Source organism: Spironucleus salmonicida, chromosome 7, assembly GCF_000497125.1.
Source record: "Spironucleus salmonicida strain ATCC 50377 chromosome 7, whole genome shotgun sequence".
Lineage (NCBI taxonomy): Eukaryota > Fornicata > Diplomonadida > Hexamitidae > Spironucleus > Spironucleus salmonicida.
The window spans coordinates 1,087,449-1,106,905 of record NC_090602.1 but is presented as its reverse complement, the minus strand read 5'-3'; the positions used below and the strand labels follow the sequence as shown (position 1 = coordinate 1,106,905).

Below are 19,457 nucleotides of genomic sequence, written 5' to 3'. Positions count from 1 at the left end.
TGACTGCCAAACAGTTATTTGCTATTAGATATTAAGCTGATTTTCATAGTTTTTCGCTTAGTTGCATATTTTATATTATTAAATACGGTAATATAAGTATAACTAATTTAGTAGTATCATAATCTCGATATGATAATAACGAATTATAGAAGATAATTTATTACTATCGTTATTATATATAATATATGGCAAATACATTCCGCTTCATATGAGTTAATAAATTTATACGCCTCAAATACAAAAGATTCCATTACCTTTTGCCCTGCCATAGATTCCAAAACATTTTTATAACGAAACTCCCACAATCCCTCTTTTTTCTATGAAATATGCTTAGTAGTTAGTATTTTCCTCAGGTTTTGATGCTACTTGGAGGATTCAACTACGAGATATTCCAGCAGATCCAGATAATATACCTACTGATATTCACATTCTAGCTACTTAGTTTTATTATTCTGAGTTATAAAAGCACTCAACAATTGATTAGTCCTTAGCAAACTCTATTGTTGAAGATTTAGAAGATGATGCACATTATATTAAACTTCATTCTGTTATGGAGGTAGTTGAACGGCTTCACGATCATAATAAAGTACGTACAGAAGTTAATGCTTATGATATTATTGATAGATATGGAGATGAAATAGCGTTAGAAAATTAATACTATAAGACATAAACTCCATACTAGACTTATCTTTAACCTCAAATCTAAACGATTTAATAGTTTCATATGCATTCTAGGTATACTAATTTAGATTATAATTATTAATTATTTTCAGATCGTATAAATTGTTGTATTTATCCTAATTACGACAAAAATAAATTACAGCCATCAGATTTTGCGTATAGAGATAAAATTTTTGAATTTGGTGCTGATGAGTTTAATGGAGAGATAGCATTTCGTAGCAAATCTGCACATGAAATGTGGGTTGATGTATTGAATAATGCTTAGTTAAAATGCCAAGTATAGGATGCATATATTTCTATAATTGAAGACTATAACGTTGATCTTTAATAAGTTATTTTATAATCAAGTAATATTTAATAAACAGAACCAAATTTCTTAGATTAGTTAATAGATTCTGTTTTAAAAGAAGCAACATATCTATTAGATTCTTCAATACTAGTTTTTAATGTAGAACACCAGTATATTTTTGGTCCAGAATTAATATTCGATTCCTCAGTATAAGCATTAATTCAGTATAAGCAATCAAATAATTTATTTTACACTTTTAACTCGGCCTAAAAGCGATCATTTTTAGCCCCATTAGTAGCGGAACGTATTTTAACATATACAAGAATAGGATCATTTTCAAACTATATTTCCAATTTAAATTCATAATCATCTAAAGCTTTTAATAACTTAACCGAATAATTTTTAAAATCATTTAAACGCCAACATTGCAAAATACTTAAAAATACGTTTCTTAATGTCCATAACGCTTAAAATTTTATAACTAATGAAATTTAGACAGAGAAGTCGGCAAGTAAGAATATTTTAATCTTTAGGCCCATGTGCGGTTGTTATATGTGTAATATTAGTGCTATTTATGATGCTTAATTTTATGATTATTAAATTAAAACCTTTCCAAATGTACCAATATAAGGTTTGAAATTAAATTATCCATAGATAATTTAAGAGATATTTAGCGAAAATAGTAAAAATATCGAGAAGTAGTTTCCATATTTAAAAGTAATAATGCAATAATGTAAAAAATTAGGCTTAGTATTTGAATTAGTGTAAGACAATAATATACACAATAATGAAAAAAGCTCTAAAAGAGTTTTAGAATTTACAGATGAAGAATTTCATGAATGTATTACTAAGTATATTAACATATTACCAAATTTTATTAGTTATGATTAACCACACTACAAGATCTAGGAATGCACTGAGTTTCCATCTGTTAAATTTGATTAAAACTTTAAAAAGGATATTTGTCTTTGTTTTAGTCAAAATCCACATCTTCTTTAATTTTTAGATCATGACGCTGTAGAAGAAATTTCTGAAGTTTCTGACGAAAAAATATTTGATTATAACTTAGATTTTAGACTTTAACCACTAAACTAAAGTTGCATTATTGGTCGAAATTTTATGATTGAAGGTGGAATAAATATAGACTATGAAACTTAAGGTATAGGAAACTGGAGCTTTTTATAAAATTATATTAGCGTTTATGGGACTGATTCAATACATGAAGCAGATTTTTTAGAAGAAACGCCATTAGATATTCATTATGATGAAAAATTTAAAGTTAATTAAGGGAAGATTTTAGGTGAATTAGGGCCAAGCGAATTAGAGAAGAAAATATCAGATGTATTTTATAAGAGACAGTGTTATGCAAAATAGTGAGTCATAGGAAATTTTCTTATTTATTGCCAATCATTTAATACTTATTTTATATACCGATATATAAAATAAGATAATCAATTATTCTTTTTCATTTCTAAAAATGACAACTCTTCGCGATGATGGACGCACGTTCTAAGAGTTACGTAGGCCAGTAGTTAACTTCTAGGACAATATTTTAAGCTACAAAGCTACAGATACTACTATATTTATTACGTCTACTCCATCAAATTATCTCTCCTTTAGAATTGAATTTTCACCGACTCTCTAACTTTCTGTTCCATTAATACGAAATTTCATAGAGATGTCATTACAAACTGCTTCTATGTTGACAATCAAGATCACAATTTCGGATGCTGATCGTGCAATTCCTGCACACGTTCTTAATGCAGTTTTTGCGTATTGTGCTGCTGCTGGTATTTCATCTAATGGTGCGGTAGCTGTTGGCATTTGTGGTTAAAGTATAGATGGACCTGATGCTAACGTTTTTTATAGTGAAGGTAGTGGGAAAAGTTATATTTTTGGAGAAAAAATTAGCGGAGGTGAGGTGCGCGAGGTTATGGAGATCCTAAGAACAAAATGTGCAGAAGTAAGGATAGTTTTGAAAGAAGTTATGCAGTGACTGATTATTAAGCAAATAATGCATTCATTCAATCAATTTCCAGAACATGCATTATTATACGCTGCATATTACAACCACATTGCTCACTCCCGGGCCTTCAACAGCATCTTCAGACCCCTTACGTTCGCTTCAGACTCCCCAAATTGCCTCGCATCGCTCCCTTTGAGGGTCCCCAAAATCTTCGCTTTTTCGACCTAAATGACCTCGAAATTGACCACCAAAAGTTCACGCATCACCCGTGCGCGCTGAGCCTCCGCAACCCCCACCTGCGCTCGCACTTTTTCGAGTGCCGCGAGCTGCTGCCGCACGCGCTGCCGGCCAATGCTCAGTGTCTGCTTTTCATCGTAAATCGCCTCCCGTAAGCCGTCAATTGTGGTGTTCTGGAGGTCGATCTGCTCGTTCTGAAGTTTGATTTTGCGCTCAAATTCGCACTCGGAAACGCGGATTTAGGCGAGCACTTCCTGCTGGTCTTGAAGCTGTGTGCGGAGGTGGTCGATTTTTATTTTGAGGTCGTAGAGGTCGTAGGTGGGGGAAAGAGCAGGGGCGGTCTGGGTCTGGAACGAACAATTTAGTGACATTTTGGAGCGAATAAAAGCAAATATTATGGTATTATGTAGGATTAAAAACGCGTGGAAATTTTATATATATTATATAGTAATAAATAATATATTGAGCGAAAAAACAAAATGGGTGTTTCATGTTCGGGGTAGAGGGATAACAGGATTATCGTCATCAATGGTGTAACTGCTGTGGGTAAATCTACGCTTTACAAGCTTATGATGGCGGCAGATTTACTGTAAGGTAAGACATAATTATGTATTTCGCATACTACACGAGAGCCACGGCCTCATGAAACTCACGGTGTGGATTATAATTTTGTTGACGCTCGTACTTTTGAAGATATGATAGCCCATAATAAATTTTTGGAATATTCTAAGAATCACAATAACTATTATGGAACAAGCTTCTAAGAGCTAGAGATTGCCCTTTAGTAGTCGAATGTGGTCTTAGATATCGATTACAAAGGTAGTAAAAATTTAAAAAATACAAGACTCAAAAATAAATAAATCTTCATATTAATCACACCACCTGACCAGGAATCGTTTATTTAAAGACTTAGAGATAGAGGTACCGAAACTGAGGACTAGATCTAAACAAGAATAAAGACAGCAAAGGAGGAAATGTTATTTTTCAATAACTCAGGAAGGTTTTATGATTACAAAATTTGTAACGATAATGTTGAAAAAGCTGCAAAAGAACTAGAAGATATTGTCATAAAATTTTTAAAGTGATCTAAATTACATATCAGATTTTGGTTTACAACTTAATTTGGATGTGAAATTCATAGGTGTGGAATATTATAATTTTTATATAATCTGCACATACGTAATAATAAAAAAGTTTAACATAAAATTATTCTTTGCTGTGTTGATAACTGTTACTAAAGCGATAAGATTATATAAAAATATATTATATAGTCATTACCATCTGAATACTTTGATTCAAAGCGTTATAGGCTTTACCTAATTATACTAAATTAATTTGAAATATTTTATATTACATGATTCGTATATTATCAGGGAGTTTATCCTCTGTATAGATTTGAAGGTATAAATGATTTTTAATATCATAATAATATTCAATGAAAATTGAATCTACAAATAATTAATTATTTCTATTTTACATTTAAATATAAAATTCTTTTTTTAGTTCGAGTAATTTCTTATAACCTCATTTCCCTTTTCATTTCTTTTGGCAAAATGCCCTGTGGAGCCAATCGCGAGGCCTCAGTAGAAGAGTTTAGAAGCATTTAGAAAAATGTATAAGAAGCTAAACAACAAACCAATCTTAATAAGATGGTTATTATTAATGGGGTCACTGCGGTTGGAAAATCAACTCTATATAAATAGTTACTTGTTATGCCAGAGTTTAAAGATAAGTTTGGATTTTCAGTTTCTCATACTACTAGGAAGCCAAGAGCAGGCGAAGAGAATGGTATTTCATATAATTTTGTGGATATTGAGTAATTTGAAAAGTTAATTGATGAAAATGCTTTTGTCGAATGGACTAAAAATCATGGTAACTATTACGGAACTACATTTTTAGAATTGAAAAAAGTTTTATAAAAATAGCATGTATTTCTTGATTTAGATTATAAAGGTAGCCTTAATATAAAGAAGGCAAAGTTGCCTAATGACTAATTTTATTTATTAGTGACACCACCAACTAGATAAGATTTCATAGATAGACTAAGGAATAGAGGTACGGAGACTGAGGAATAAATTTAAATCAGAATTAAGACAGCCTGTTAAGAGATGGAATTTTTTGATAGTCATACAGACTTTTATAATTGTATTCTATGTAATAATGTTGTTGAAATAGCTGTTGAGGAACTGGTAACGATTGTGCGTAGGTTCTTGATGGAATGAATATATCATTGTTCACTTTTTATATAACTAATATGGATCTTGTGACGAACAATTTAGCAATGCTAAAAGTTCTATGAGGTTATTCTTTTTCTCTAATATTTCTTCTCTTTCAATGGAAAATATTTCATCTTGAAGATCAATTTCAGAGCAGATGATAGAAATTCGCTACGATTATAGTTCGTATACTTAGCAAATAAGCTTTTAAAGCAGAATATCAGTACATGATCCTAAATCATTGTAATCAGCCTAAAATTTAACATGTTCTTTATTAATTTGTATGATTTAATGCAATTTATTCTATTTAAATAATAGTTACTACGATAAAGTATGATCCTCAATTTCCAATACTTGGTCTAACTTCAATTTTATTAATTTTGTCATATCTGTCATATAATCATGAACATATAAGTGTTCAGAAAGGTCACTACTTGAATACTCTTGTTCATCCGAATCTATTTCCATTAATATAGTTATAATAATATTATAACTTAATATAATAAATGCCATATCTAAATAGTGATAGTATTATGAGATTTATAAGTAATTAAAGTTTCTCGATAATATATTTAGAAATAAAGTTAGAAAAAAATTAAGATCACTTCTTATTATAATTTGAAACAGTTAAATTATCAAAGAATCCATTCATAACTGGATTCTTTTATATCCCATCATTTAGTCTTTTCTGTTCTCTCACTTTTTTACTTTCATCCCAATTTTAACCATCATTAATAACCTCCTCTATATTCATATTGTTATCAGTATTTTGTGAGTGTGATTATTTTTGAACATGCTACTTGTTGTTCACCTAAGGAGCTAGTTCATATATATTATGAGGTTTATCTAAAATTACATCTAATATATCAATAGGTGCATCATTCTAAATAGATTCCACAAGTTTGTAAGGAATATTAGTCTTAGGTATGGGTTTATCCTGTCCTTGACGATAAGTATCTATCATTGTCATTTTATCAATGCCATGCTCGGATATTTATCCTTTAAAGACAACTCCTTTAACTTTAATACTAACATTTTCCCCTATTTTATATTTTTAAATCTCTGAAACTTCAAGACTCATTTCAAATTGGAATGTAAATGGATATATTATTATGCATAAGTCTTAGTACTATGAAAATATATAAATTAATTTTATATATATTATTTTTATAATTTTAAATTTTGTTTAAAATGCCTCCAAAAAATAAGCTTTAGCTTTAACTATAATCTATTAGATAATAACAACCTTCATCATTAGCTCTGACGAAATAAATAGCGGAAATTAATCATAATTTAAAACTTATTGATGGAGAACCAGAACCATTTATGCCACCTTATGATCCTCTAAATTTTACATTATCTAGTCAATTTTTTCACTAAAATGAGCCTCTCAACTCATAATAATATGATTTAGAAGATTTTCATAAATAGATTAAGCAATCAATGCTTTATGATCAAGTCACATAGAATAATACTATTTCTACTTATTTAGAAATAGATAATTTATCACCAGAATTTATTGACTTCGCAAGTTCTAGAATTGAAATTATCTCATTTACTCGAATGAATGAAGTTATCCATAGAGCTCTACACTATGAGTTCGCAAAAGATAACTTTAGTATTTAGACTACTCAAGATTTACTTGTGCGTCAATTAAATCCACTTTTTGATATAGAAACTGAATTAATGGGTGATGAAAGAGCATATATCTAAAAAGTGCAAAACCGATCACAATCACGAATTGATGATGTTTAAATTTATTTGAAATTTAGTGAATTGGAATTATAAAAAGAATGGAAAACTGAAATTTAAAGCGAATTTGAATAGAAAATTAATATCTAAAAGTAATTTGTTTAAGCATAAATCAGTACCAATAAAACGCAGAAAATGAGTAAATACAAAATCTAGATAAAAGATATCATTTAACCTAGAAATTGGTCAGGTGACAACATTTCTAATTAAATATTGCAAAAGTGTACTTAAAATTTTAGGTCGATAACACAAATTTTAAATGAAATTAACAATGAGAATCCATTAAACCTTACCTTCAAAAAATATGAAAACATCCCAAAAAAGGCTGCAGTTGATCTTAAAGTAATTCAGAAAAAATTAATTCAGGGTTAAAACATCAGATAGGAGATTCCTTTCGATATTGAGCAATTTATGAATTAGAGTTATGAATAACAAATTGAGTTCCGCAGAAAAGCAATATTTAGTTCAATCATGACACCGGAGTTTAATTTTTTATATTCTATCGGATATTAAAAATTTTCAGGAATGGAACTAGCATGTGAGCTTTTAATGAGAACCAGGGAGATTTAACTTTGTTTATTACTTCTTCAGGAGATAAATGAAACATGTTGGTATTTTACATCATCAGTCTTCAAATTAGAGAATTTTCATCATAGTTCATCTGAATTTCATGTGGTTTGGAATAGTAATTAAATTCTTTTCAAAGACGCTGAAGAAGAATTAGATGTAGCCTTAAATTAAATTGTAAATGCAGATGAGCAGGAATATTTATTTAATTTAGAGAAATTAGTTGAAAATAAAGTGTAAATAAAATAGTTAATTCATGAATTATTTATTTTAATGAATAGATGTAATATGTATCATTCAGAATTAGTAGTTTTCATGGCATTTATAATTAGAAATCCACATATCAAAATTAATTAAAATCTAACATTTTATATATAAGAAATTACAAAATATTCATTATAAGATTAACGAAAATATAAATATCCTAGTTATTACAAAAATAACATATATACGACGATTAAACTTATGTTAGATTAGATTTACTTATATCAATAATTTGATTTGAAAATAGAAGACGTTTTTGCTTCAATAATTGAATCTGCGCGTTTAGAATTATATTATGTATACTAATTCAAAAATAGTTAAGATTCTATTAATTCTATTAATTCACCTTTTATTTAACGTCTTATGCTTCAAGTACCATCACTATTTACAGCAATTTAAGGTGGCTTGAAGGAAATCGGCAGTGATATAACAACCGTAGAATACGAAAGGACCGAGACAGAATTTGATAGCTTTTTCAATATTCAATCAAATATTTAAAATTATTCTGTTTTAAACTGTTTTAAAGAATATGGAAACCAACGATTTTTATAAAATTTAGATAGTTGTGAAGTATATAACAGCGCTACATTTGATTTTATTCTAAACCTTTCATCATACAAAGCTGAACTACCACCTAATTTAGTATCTGCTGTATTTGAATATTTGACTTCTTTAAAGAATTTCTTGATATAAAAATTTGAATTCTTGCTGCACTCTAATATTATTCCTTTTAGGGCATTGAATATTAGAGCATAAATAGACACTTTTAATTTGGTTATTTCTAAATATGATTATTTTTCATCTTCTATAGATGAAATTGTGCAGTCAAACTTACCTATGACCACATCTACGGTATTTTTGACATAAAAAGATAAGTCAAATATTCCAAAACTTTTTATAAATCAAGTATATTTATTAGCATTTTGTCAGTTTGTTTGGAGTTAAGAAAATTATTACAAGGCTAGGTAATCCCTTATATCTAATTTTTAGATAGTAGAATTCGATAAATTTAGTCAATTTGATATAGTTAATTTTAATTTTATATAAATCAAAAGAAAGTTAGATTCGAAGAAATAAATGTTTTTAGTAAGAAATAATCTTTGCAGATGGTTAAATATTATTTCATCTCATCATATAGTAAATGTCAAATTAAATTTGGATATGAAAGACTGGTTTATGGCTGAAAATATGATTTGCCCTAGTTGTTAAAGTGTTGCCACTCTTAAATTTGATGTTTTTTCAGAATAACTTATATTGGTATTAATTGAATGGTGGAGAGATATTGCATTCATTTTGGAATTTAAATAATATGGCCTCAAAAAGTTTGGTATTGATACAGATAAAAATAAATTATAGGAAAGTCAAACAATAATTGGCAAGAAAACCTATCGAAATGATGATATTGACAGGTTGAGCGAGGAATTGAAGGAGGATTTGTTCAGTACAATCTAAATTTAGGAAAAATTATTAAATTAAAGATTTAATCTTATAAAAGAAGATTCGGAAGTACTGACGTAAAAAATTACATCAATATCTGAATTTTTAGAAGAATAACTTAGTTTTATCACGACAATTTCAGCGTATGATTTTTCTACCTCAGATGGTGCAGAAGATCTCGTTAAAGCGATGAACTTCTTAAAAATATTAAAATAATAGCTATTTAAAGAGTATATTACAGAACATGATCTAAAACTTTCTGAATTTATGCGATTTGGCCTTTTCTAATTTAACAAAAGAGAAAACTTCAAAATTGAGACCATTAACAATACAAAACTAGATCAAATGCTACAAACAATTGAACACATTCGTATTGGGTCAACTTTTATCTCAACTTCTGAAAATCTCCCAAATCTTATATATATTCAGAAGTATGATTTTTCTTAAATTTAACTCATACTTATCAGACAATGGCTTAGAATATACTAAATTTAGCCATTATAGTCTATTTAAGAAAATCTTGAGCTTTTCAACAGATTTTTCCTAACGAAAAATAAGTTTGCAAATCTCAAAACTTATTAAACACATTCAAAAAGTTTCCTACTCTAATATAAACAGTCTTACACGCCATCTCCCCATTTCACAATTCCTCTCCCTGGAGTTACAGGAGTTATGGACATAGAATCTACCTAAAATCTACATTTTATACCACGTTTCGACTTCTTTAAGCACATGCCACTACGTTCACTCTTTAAGAAACTCTCAAGATCAGCTATGAAGGTAGGAGCAGGCACGGAAATCGGAATTACGACTAATTATTAGCTTGCTATAATTCTATAAGAATTCAAGAGAAATTTGAATTTCTACTTCTAAAATGCAACGTTCAATTTACGAGACTTTTAAGCGTAAAAGGATTTTTACAGTGTATATTTCCCACCTATTTGCAAAGAACTGTGCCTTAATCTTACAGCTTGTGCGACCGAATTTATCAACAAAAATATTTCACAATAGCGCAAAATTTAGCATATTTTAAATCTCAAGGAAACCAGTAAATAGCTTTAAATAAACTCATTTATTCAAACCACAATGTAGCAGAATCAGACCAGAATTGCTACACTCCAAATGCTGATTTAGACATCTCAGAATCTGATTCCTGGATAATTCAGCGCCCTAAATTCTCTTATTCAGAAGATTTACGTTGGACTTATTTTCAAAATTAACGGAAAAATCATGCTTAAAAATGAAGAAATTAACGGACTGAAAGATGCCATTATTCAACGCGTTAACGATTATATCAGCAAAAGGCGATTGAAATCGCTATAAAAGCTTGGTAGTGTAGTCTAATAGACAGTTTTCAAGGAAATAATTTAATACGATCAGGAGTTAGAAATTGGTTAAAACTAGCTCAGGGAGCAGACGTAGCGGCTGCGAAAGTATGCGAATTTATCTGAGATTCGCTTCACAGAGCAGATGCTCATTCTTACAAGTGTGAGTTAGCTTGAAATGTCTGAAACCAACCGATTTGATGTCCTTACTCACCACGTTGGGCAAATTAATGATTTAAAGGCTGATTCAACACGATAATAAATCGCAGAATTAACGTCAGAAATGAGTGCAATTTTACAAGAATTAGAGTCTTTGTATGAGCAGCAGCGTATCTCGTAGCCGACTAATTCGCATAAATCAAGCTCACTAGCACAGTTGGCTGGAAAAATAGCATTTCCAGATAAACTGCAGTACGATATGCTCCAGTTAAACTAGCGTTTAACTGATATATCTGGCCAAATTAAATCATTGAAAATGGGTATCAATGGCCTGAAATCTGATCTGATTGGTGAAACATCTCAGATAGAATAGTAGAATATCCGGAATAAGCAGAAAGTTAAATAGCTTAAGGACAAGAGAAATGCAGTTTTGTAAGCGGTTTAGGCCATGACCACTGCTAAGGCAATGCTTTAAAAGAGCATTTAGGAAGGTGTCGTTCAGTGCGAAGAGGAGGTCAAGGACAGTGTAGTAGAGCTAGGGCGGAAGTTGTAACAAGAGAGGGTAATTTGCAGGCGTGAAGAGCTAAAGTTCCGAGAGTGCGTGGGAATCGTTCGGGAATTCGAAGAGGAAGCCGAAAAACGCAAAAATGGGCTGTTTTTGTGAGTGTTGATTTAATGTTATTACACTATTTTTTACCCACCTAAATTTAAGAATAATAATGATATAAATCATAAAGAAAAACATCATAGAAACACAATTAATAGGAGAATTGAATTAACTTAAAGTTTAAATAATAATATATAACTAAAATAATATTGGAGAATATATAAACCAATATCTCAAATGTTCGTAATTTTTAAGCTGGGTTTTGAAATTTTTAGAAATATTTTTGGTATTAAATTTTATATATTATAGAAATAAAAGATTCATATTTTTCTATAGATTTAGTTTGAATACAAATTAATATTAATTATATGCGCAATTATTAAAAATTTCATCTTATATATATACAAATATAAATTAGGGTTTTATTCAATATATAATGATTTAATCTAACTTTAAGTTATTAAAATGAAGCATAAATGGTAAGAGAATTTTCCATAAGCATTAGCGTTATGTTTATAAGAACGATTGCAATAACAAATAATTTCAAGTAATGATGTGTTCCAAGCATCTTAAAATTTAACAGAGCAGTAAAGAAGAGGTATATGGGTAGACGTTGGATAAACCCTAGACATAAAGGCAAAACAAGCGCACGATTATTTCCACAATACATATGTTAAGTAATTTTATGAGAATATTACGCATTATAAATCAGAACTAGTAGAAACTTTACAAGAAATTTTTGCATTGACGACAGCTAAAACAGACCAAAAGAAAATGATAAATGATGCAATAGCTAAATTTTATGAAAAATATCCACATAAGAAATTTCATCTTCAAACAGTTTATTCTTTTCTTTATCACTAACTTAAAAATGTTACTACTAAAATATAAACGTCTAAACAATAATCCAGTAAAATTATTTCAGATTAATTATATTCAACATAAAAAGAATCAATATTTGACGATTTGTTTTAAAAAATATCAAATACAGAATAAATTAATTAGTAAAAATTTGGAATTCAAATAGATAAGCCAGTATAAGATTTAATTGGAGAACTATTTAGTAGTACTTCAGATGAAAAAGATGATAATTATTGTGTTCTAGAGCAAGTTATTAAATTTTTGTAGAATATGGATACCGATGAGGAGTCCTCATTAGTTAAATGAAAAAAATTCTCACTTTTATTTATCAGCAAGCAATTTATACACACCTTCTTCTAATAATATATCTTCTCCGTTCACTAGATATTCAAATCTTCTAAATATTGGATTTATTGTCCATGCTCTTACCTCACTTTTTTACAACTTTTCATCAAACCCTGCCATTTTTCTGATTCTTTAATTGTTAAGCGTTTCCAAAACCCTATTGTATAAATAGTGCGACTCTTTTTCAAATAGAATAGCTATTCCTAGCCATATGGAAGGAATACACGGAATAAGTAATATTAAAAATGTTAAATTTACCTTCGGCTTTTCAATGATTTACCCATTGAAATATTAATTTTCATTATATAATTTCATTATAACATAGTCTTATTATCCTTAATTAAGATTTAAAAATTATGGAAACGTATAAATATTTCCAAATGTCTAGTTAAGCAAATTAAAAACTGCATCTTCTTTCTTTAAACAAACAGTTCGTTAATAAATTCTCGGTTTGTTCATAAAAAGTATAGTTTAAAGAATTCTAGATGTTCTTAATAGTGAATCTGGTAATTAATAAATATCAGTATACTTTACTTATGTATAAGATAAAGGACATTTTTATGGAACTACTATCGTGTAATTCATAGACGATGTAACATCAAATATTAATAATGATAGAAAAGTACCAATAGCTAATCCGAAAAATAGCTGTGCAAATACTTAAATCACAAGTGGAACTTTAGATATAAATTATTTTAATTTAGGATTTATTTATTATACTTTTATAGAAGATGAAGTAAAACTAAACGAATCAGATGCAGGAATGCACAAATCGATATGATTGGAAAATAGTGAAATTTCAGACATTTTATATATCCATAGTATAATATATAAGATTACTATATATTATAAAAATCCAAAATGATGAAAAAGCCTGGACCTTCTACTGGTGCAAAACCAGTTGCACCTGGTTAGAGGCCAATCCCAAGTAATATTAAATAACCATAATCTATGAGCAACTCTACTACAAATGCGTAGGGTGGAGCTTAAACTGGTTTAATTCATAAACTACATGAAGAAATTAAAAAATTAACAGAAGAAAATATTCAATATAAAGCTGAACTCGATAAATCAAATAGAATGAATGAATCTATTATAGCTGAGCTTAACGAAAAAAATTCAGCAAAAGATATAGAAATTATGTCACTAAATTCTGAACTTTCTACAGCTTAATAACGCTGTGATGCTCTTACTGCTTAATCTTCAGGTTTAAAACTCCGTGCTGAAGAGAAAGCAGCAGCAGCTTCGAAGGAAACTTTATAAGAAAACCAATCTCTGTAAGACCAAGTTACAAAATTTAAGAACGAAATATCATTGCTTTAACAAAATTTAGCATCATAAGCCGATAAAATAGATTTTTTATAAGACTAAAATTAAGATTTAACTTAAATTATTGCTGAGCTTGAAGAACGTAAAAATAATTTAGAAGCAGAATTAGCGTTAGAAACTGATAAACCAGTATAACAACCATAAACATTAGAAAATCTTGCTCTGGATGATACATCTCCAGAAGTCATTGAAGTAAATGAAACTGCCACTATTTAGATTGAAAAGTTTAATGAAACTTAAAAAACAATAAACTAGATTTCTGATTTAAAAATCGATAAAAATTTATTTAAAAAAGCAGTTTAAGAGAGTAAGGAATTAATTAGTAAATAAATAGAGATAATTGAGAGTTTGAGGGTTAAAAATTAGTAATAAAAGAGGTAGTTTGGAGATTAAGTAAGTTAACTTAGTACATAAATTGCAGGAGAAATGTAATCTAAGGAAGCTCTTGAAGAAGTTAAATAAGCATTAGAGAACACTGTTGTATAGCTTGAGGGTGAAGTTTAAGACTTATTATATCAGTTATAATTGAAAACATAAAACTCAACAACCTCACTAATATAATAAGCTACATCTGTTAATAATGAGAGCATGCTCAATGTAAATAAACCAAGACCAGAAGAGATTTATCATAGTCTTGTAGTACCTAGTGCGAAATCTCTTGAAAAAGTATAATATAGCGAAATGAAGCGTCGTATTTCAGCACTTTAAACTGAGGTTAAAGAACTCAGTGGGTTAAAAAATGATATTAAGAGGTTATAAAATGATAATAATTTACTTCGGAAATAATTAGGTGAGAAGTCAGCTTAATTATTATAAGAATAATAAAATACTACATTAAATAATAAATCATTTACAAAAATTTCAATGTTAGGTGCAGAAGATATACCAAGTAACCTACAACTAGCAATGTAACGAGTACAAAATACTACACCTAGTTTTATGACTAATTTAATAAAAAATAAGACTATTTTAGAAGAACCAAGTTTATTAGAATAAGCTAAAGAAGATACAGTAGTATCGTACTAAGATATATAAGATTTACTCGGAGATGATGTGAATGACCTTAAAAATGCTTTATTAGAGGCAAAAAATGAATATGACGCTCTGCATTTAGTTTTAGCATAACGATAGGATGAGATTATAGATTTAAAAGAGAAAAACGAAGAACTACAAAATAAAAACTAAAAGCTTAATCGTAAGCTTAAGAAAACTGTAGGTGAAAATACTAATATTGATGTTTAATAATAAGTAGGTGAAGTAAAAGAAGAATTAAGAAAAAGAAGACTTGTTGAAATTGATGTTCAAGATTTTTAAGTCTAAGTCGGATTAATTGGAATGCATGGATAATCGATGCTTCTATAAGAGGATAAATAAACATAATATCAAGATAATCATGTGTATGAAAGAAATAAGTATACACTAGTATCAGATGATCACTTATAATATGATATGTCAAAAGATGGCTGGTTTGAAATTAAATCTAAAAATGGCGTATCGAAATATAAAATATAAGGGGATAATATTGTAAATTAATTAGGAAAAACTATCAATTTTGATGGTTATTTGAAAACTGGTGAATTTATATACTAAGTGGATAGCGGTAATATTATAAAAGAATAAAGCACTCCCTATATTGAAGCTGATAGTAAAGAAGGACTTGCACATAGAATTACATTCCCTGCCTTATAAACATAAGTTGATTTATATAAAAAAGAAGTTGCAAGATTGGAGTTGGATACTCTGTCCTTGAGAAAATAAGTCCAATTACTATAAGACTCTTTGCTTTCGGACAAATCAAAAGATATTTTACATGATTTAGAAGAGACTCCAATAACTAATGCTAAATAAGTTTAAATTGAATAAGTTTGTTAAACAGACATCAATTTTGATGAGTTTGAAAACACATTTAATAAATCACTGAAAACTGGCTAGTTGTAATAGTAATTAGAGTAATATCAGTTAGAGTTAAATCAAAATAAAAATTAACAATAAATTGAGTACTAATAGTCTTAATAATAATTTTAATAATAAGGTCAGTAACCATAATATTAATTATAGCAATAATTGCCTTAATAATTCGGTTCCAATTAACCAATTATTGTTTATCCCCCATTTTATCCATAATCTCCTTATTAGACATAAAATTATCCTCAGTAATACCCACAGTAATAGATATAGCAGCAACCAAATTTCAATCAATAATAATTTCCTTAGTATAATAACGATTCACATTATTAATAGTAGATTTATTCTCAATAACAAAAATAGTAAAATTATTAAAGCAATCAAAATATTAATATTGCTTAAAGACCAATTTCCATCCCATCCGCTACATCACCAACACCTCCATCTTGCCATATTTATCCAGAAGAAAATTAAAAATTCACATAAACTGAATTGCTTTTGGTTGAATATACTTAATATGAATAATTAAAACTGAAACTGAATTACTTAACCTCGGAAAACGCTAAAATGACTCTCTAGACTCAAAAATCTGGCAGTTTGAGGCAAGAATTTACGAATAAGTAATAAGAACTGCAAAACTGTGTTAAATATATTAAAACACTAAACGAAAGAATACGTGGTTTAGAGGAAGAAAACCAGTAGCTTTAGGAACAAATTTCGCAACTCACATAGCTTCCACTATAACAATCTGATATAACGCTTGATATTAATGATGTATTCAAACTCTAACATAAAGCTACTCAGAACTCGTTTATTGGTTTGTAGAATCGTCTAATTTAGAAAGATAATGACATCCAAAATTTGAATATTTTACTTGATTAATAAAGAAAATAAAATCTAGAAACTGTGGAGCTATTAAATATTCAAATCATGAAGGTTCAACAAGCAAAGTCAGTTGTAGAATAGAATAAGTTAGACGAATTTAATAGGGAACTATTTTCGCTTGAAAATGATGGGATATCAGTAATCAAGAATGGTTTAAAGAACGAAATTTAGAGCAATATACAGGAGTATAAATAAATATAGAATATAGAAGTTTCACAACTGGAGATAAATTTACGGAAAACACAGAAAGCTGCAAAAATAATAAAATCAGAATATGTGAAGATTAGCGGCCAATTAGAGTGCGAAAAACGTCGTAATATATAAATGAAAGAGTCTTTGGGGATTGTATTTATGTCTATGAAATGGGCTGATTTGTCTATGATACTAGATGCTGGGCTAATAGATCAACTTAGAAATGAGGTTTAAAAGCGGTTTCTTAAAATTTGAGTATAAGTGATGGTATAAAAATCACTATCGCAACATTGAAACTTACATACTGAGAATAAATTCTTCTGCCAGTCGTATTTTTGTAATTCTCGCCTATACCATCTTCACTCGTCTTTTAATATGTCTCAATTCTTTAAAATTCTCATGAATTAGAATTATAAGTTAACTTGGTGTTATAATTCTCATCTATAGGTATCTAGAATATTCATTTTCTAGCTCTAAAATTGCGTCCATTTGACTAAAAACTGTAGATTTCTAAATTTTCTCTATATGATATAATTGATATTACTATACCAGTTCATTCATTTAAAAATAATCGTGTCTTAGAAAAATATTACTTGATGAATCTTATTCATATTATACCTGTAGATTTTATTCATTTAAATGAAATATTTTATAATCATAGTATAATTATTTTAACAGTTTGTTTATATAAACAGTTAGAATATATATATTAATAAATAATCTTAAATAATATTTTTAAAATAGAAAAGCAATCATTCAGGCTTCACTATGACCATAACGCTACTATGACCGTTAAGATCCATAACACTAATTTTGCTTCCAGTACTCTGTTCTTCCCATGTCCAAACATCGGTAACTAAGTATGAAGATGCACTGGTCCATTTAGCCGAGTCAACAATCTAAATGTTATCGCTAATTTATTTGAGAGATACCTAAATATTCTAAGGTTACTCGTTTTTGTTGAAAATAACTAAGGCCACAGATCCATCATCAAGTGGACGCGCGATTACGTCTATGCCATTAATTTAGGCAATAATTTTTCCTGCGATCGTTAAAGTGTCAGAATGAATTCTAACGATATTTTCGTTAATTAAGTTCATAACGTTGCTATGCAGCATTTTATCAAGATTCGCAGCAATAATCAAAGGGGAATTCATAATAGTCCAAAGAGCCATTTGTGTCTTAGATTCTGCATCTGAAATTCCAGGCATATCCGTACACAGAGCATCCGGGAAGTTGAATGCAGAAACACCTGAGAAACTATCTAAAATTACATTTTACTCGTAGTTTGCTAAAATATCCAAAAAGTTACACTGATTTTTAACATAAGTAATGTCCTTGGTGGTACGCCATTAATGTGCGATTTGTGGTGCCCAAGTCCAAGATTTAGTTTATCCATAATCATTAATTTCAAGAACAATTTTTCTGAGTGATTTATTGAGTAAATTAGCAACCCTATTGCTGTTTTCCTTAAAATCTGCTTCTACACTTCCACAGAGCTGATATGATATAAAATCAACACCCCAGCTCACAAATGTTTTAATATCCTTTTCTTCATTGCCTAACATTCCTGGCCTTCCACTACATGACTTAATTCCTGCACCTATTAAAATACCGAATTTTAAATCATTATCATGCAAAAAATCAACAAAAGATGCTATTCCCTTAGGAAACTTATCTTTATCAGCTACAAGATAACCTGTTGCGTTTCTCGTCTCCTTAAGGAATCCATCCGGCAGAATAAAATAGTTATACCCAGCGGATAAGAAACCCTCCTTAACCATTCTATGAGCAGTTTTAGCTGCATCTAATTCATTTATACCATTTAAATTCTAAAACCATGCATTGACGCCTTTAATTGGAGTTTAAACAACTGTTTTTTTTGTTAATGCTAGCAATATAAGCATTTATAATGATAGATGAAGTGGCGCTATTAAATATATTACCATATAATAATGTTATATTTTTTGAAAATATGGGAGGAAATTAAGAATTTCAAATAATACATAAGCTTTACAGCAAAATATTACTAGTTAGCAGATAAAATTAATTTTAAGATAATAAACTTATACAGTATATAATATTATAATAAAATGATACTAGCGCTATTATCTAAGTATTATATATTAATATTTATAATAGTTCCACTTCTTAATCATGAAAGAAGACACATATGTTCGAATGCTTGATACTTTTACATGGACAGTGGTATGTTTATTATCATTGTATATTATATTATGGCTTATTGAAAACTATAATGTATAATCTATAGTTATTTAAGGTGTAGAGGAATTTTAAAAATAAACTGTAGTATCAACACAACTGAATCCATAGAAGCCAAAATCAAAGAAATCAAAAAAGTGATTGATTTAGGTCTTCATGTTTTGATTATCCATCTTAGATTAATTTTAAGGTCTACGATGAATCTAAAAACTCATTT

General features: G+C 28.9%; 13 protein-coding genes across 13 annotated transcripts; 8 read left to right on the top strand and 5 right to left on the bottom strand. All coding sequences in view use genetic code 6, as the record gives it.

The window, feature by feature from the left end:
* Positions 1–208: 208 nt before the first annotated feature.
* Positions 209–2,347, top strand: SS50377_27430 (uncharacterized protein; the record flags this gene model as incomplete). The annotated part of the gene is made up of 1 exon (XM_067911216.1): positions 209–2,347. One exon carries the CDS (start codon positions 209–211, stop codon positions 2,345–2,347), a length of 2,139 nt encoding a protein of 712 aa, XP_067761903.1.
* A 100-nt stretch (positions 2,348–2,447) lies between these two features.
* Positions 2,448–2,966, top strand: SS50377_27429 (uncharacterized protein; the record flags this gene model as incomplete). Its single annotated transcript, XM_067911215.1, has 1 exon — positions 2,448–2,966. One exon carries the CDS (start codon positions 2,448–2,450, stop codon positions 2,964–2,966), a length of 519 nt encoding a protein of 172 aa, XP_067761902.1.
* An 83-nt stretch (positions 2,967–3,049) lies between these two features.
* Positions 3,050–3,544, bottom strand: SS50377_27428 (uncharacterized protein; the record flags this gene model as incomplete). Its single annotated transcript, XM_067911214.1, has 1 exon — positions 3,050–3,544. The coding sequence occupies one exon, from the start codon at positions 3,542–3,544 to the stop codon at positions 3,050–3,052; it is 495 nt and encodes a 164-aa protein (XP_067761901.1).
* Positions 3,545–3,652: 108 nt separating this feature from the next.
* SS50377_27427 (Guanylate kinase) lies at positions 3,653–4,258 on the top strand (the record flags this gene model as incomplete). The annotated part of the gene is made up of 1 exon (XM_067911213.1): positions 3,653–4,258. One exon carries the CDS (start codon positions 3,653–3,655, stop codon positions 4,256–4,258), a length of 606 nt encoding a protein of 201 aa, XP_067761900.1.
* Positions 4,259–4,726: 468 nt separating this feature from the next.
* SS50377_27426 (Guanylate kinase) lies at positions 4,727–5,395 on the top strand (the record flags this gene model as incomplete). The annotated part of the gene is made up of 1 exon (XM_067911212.1): positions 4,727–5,395. The coding sequence occupies one exon, from the start codon at positions 4,727–4,729 to the stop codon at positions 5,393–5,395; it is 669 nt and encodes a 222-aa protein (XP_067761899.1).
* A 12-nt stretch (positions 5,396–5,407) lies between these two features.
* SS50377_27425 (uncharacterized protein) lies at positions 5,408–5,857 on the bottom strand (the record flags this gene model as incomplete). Its single annotated transcript, XM_067911211.1, has 1 exon — positions 5,408–5,857. The coding sequence occupies one exon, from the start codon at positions 5,855–5,857 to the stop codon at positions 5,408–5,410; it is 450 nt and encodes a 149-aa protein (XP_067761898.1).
* A 133-nt stretch (positions 5,858–5,990) lies between these two features.
* On the bottom strand, positions 5,991–6,470 carry SS50377_27424 (uncharacterized protein; the record flags this gene model as incomplete). The annotated part of the gene is made up of 1 exon (XM_067911210.1): positions 5,991–6,470. One exon carries the CDS (start codon positions 6,468–6,470, stop codon positions 5,991–5,993), a length of 480 nt encoding a protein of 159 aa, XP_067761897.1.
* Positions 6,471–6,580: 110 nt separating this feature from the next.
* Positions 6,581–11,557, top strand: SS50377_27423 (uncharacterized protein; the record flags this gene model as incomplete). Its single annotated transcript, XM_067911209.1, has 1 exon — positions 6,581–11,557. One exon carries the CDS (start codon positions 6,581–6,583, stop codon positions 11,555–11,557), a length of 4,977 nt encoding a protein of 1,658 aa, XP_067761896.1.
* A 408-nt stretch (positions 11,558–11,965) lies between these two features.
* On the top strand, positions 11,966–12,667 carry SS50377_27422 (uncharacterized protein; the record flags this gene model as incomplete). Its single annotated transcript, XM_067911208.1, has 1 exon — positions 11,966–12,667. The coding sequence occupies one exon, from the start codon at positions 11,966–11,968 to the stop codon at positions 12,665–12,667; it is 702 nt and encodes a 233-aa protein (XP_067761895.1).
* Positions 12,668–12,676: 9 nt separating this feature from the next.
* Positions 12,677–13,513, bottom strand: SS50377_27421 (Transmembrane domain-containing protein; the record flags this gene model as incomplete). Its single annotated transcript, XM_067911207.1, has 1 exon — positions 12,677–13,513. The coding sequence occupies one exon, from the start codon at positions 13,511–13,513 to the stop codon at positions 12,677–12,679; it is 837 nt and encodes a 278-aa protein (XP_067761894.1).
* A 54-nt stretch (positions 13,514–13,567) lies between these two features.
* On the top strand, positions 13,568–17,272 carry SS50377_27420 (uncharacterized protein; the record flags this gene model as incomplete). Its single annotated transcript, XM_067911206.1, has 1 exon — positions 13,568–17,272. One exon carries the CDS (start codon positions 13,568–13,570, stop codon positions 17,270–17,272), a length of 3,705 nt encoding a protein of 1,234 aa, XP_067761893.1.
* A 497-nt stretch (positions 17,273–17,769) lies between these two features.
* SS50377_27419 (Alpha-galactosidase) lies at positions 17,770–18,924 on the bottom strand (the record flags this gene model as incomplete). The annotated part of the gene is made up of 1 exon (XM_067911205.1): positions 17,770–18,924. The coding sequence occupies one exon, from the start codon at positions 18,922–18,924 to the stop codon at positions 17,770–17,772; it is 1,155 nt and encodes a 384-aa protein (XP_067761892.1).
* Positions 18,925–19,174: 250 nt separating this feature from the next.
* Positions 19,175–19,381, top strand: SS50377_27418 (uncharacterized protein; the record flags this gene model as incomplete). Its single annotated transcript, XM_067911204.1, has 1 exon — positions 19,175–19,381. The coding sequence occupies one exon, from the start codon at positions 19,175–19,177 to the stop codon at positions 19,379–19,381; it is 207 nt and encodes a 68-aa protein (XP_067761891.1).
* Between the last annotated feature and the right edge of the window lie 76 nt (positions 19,382–19,457).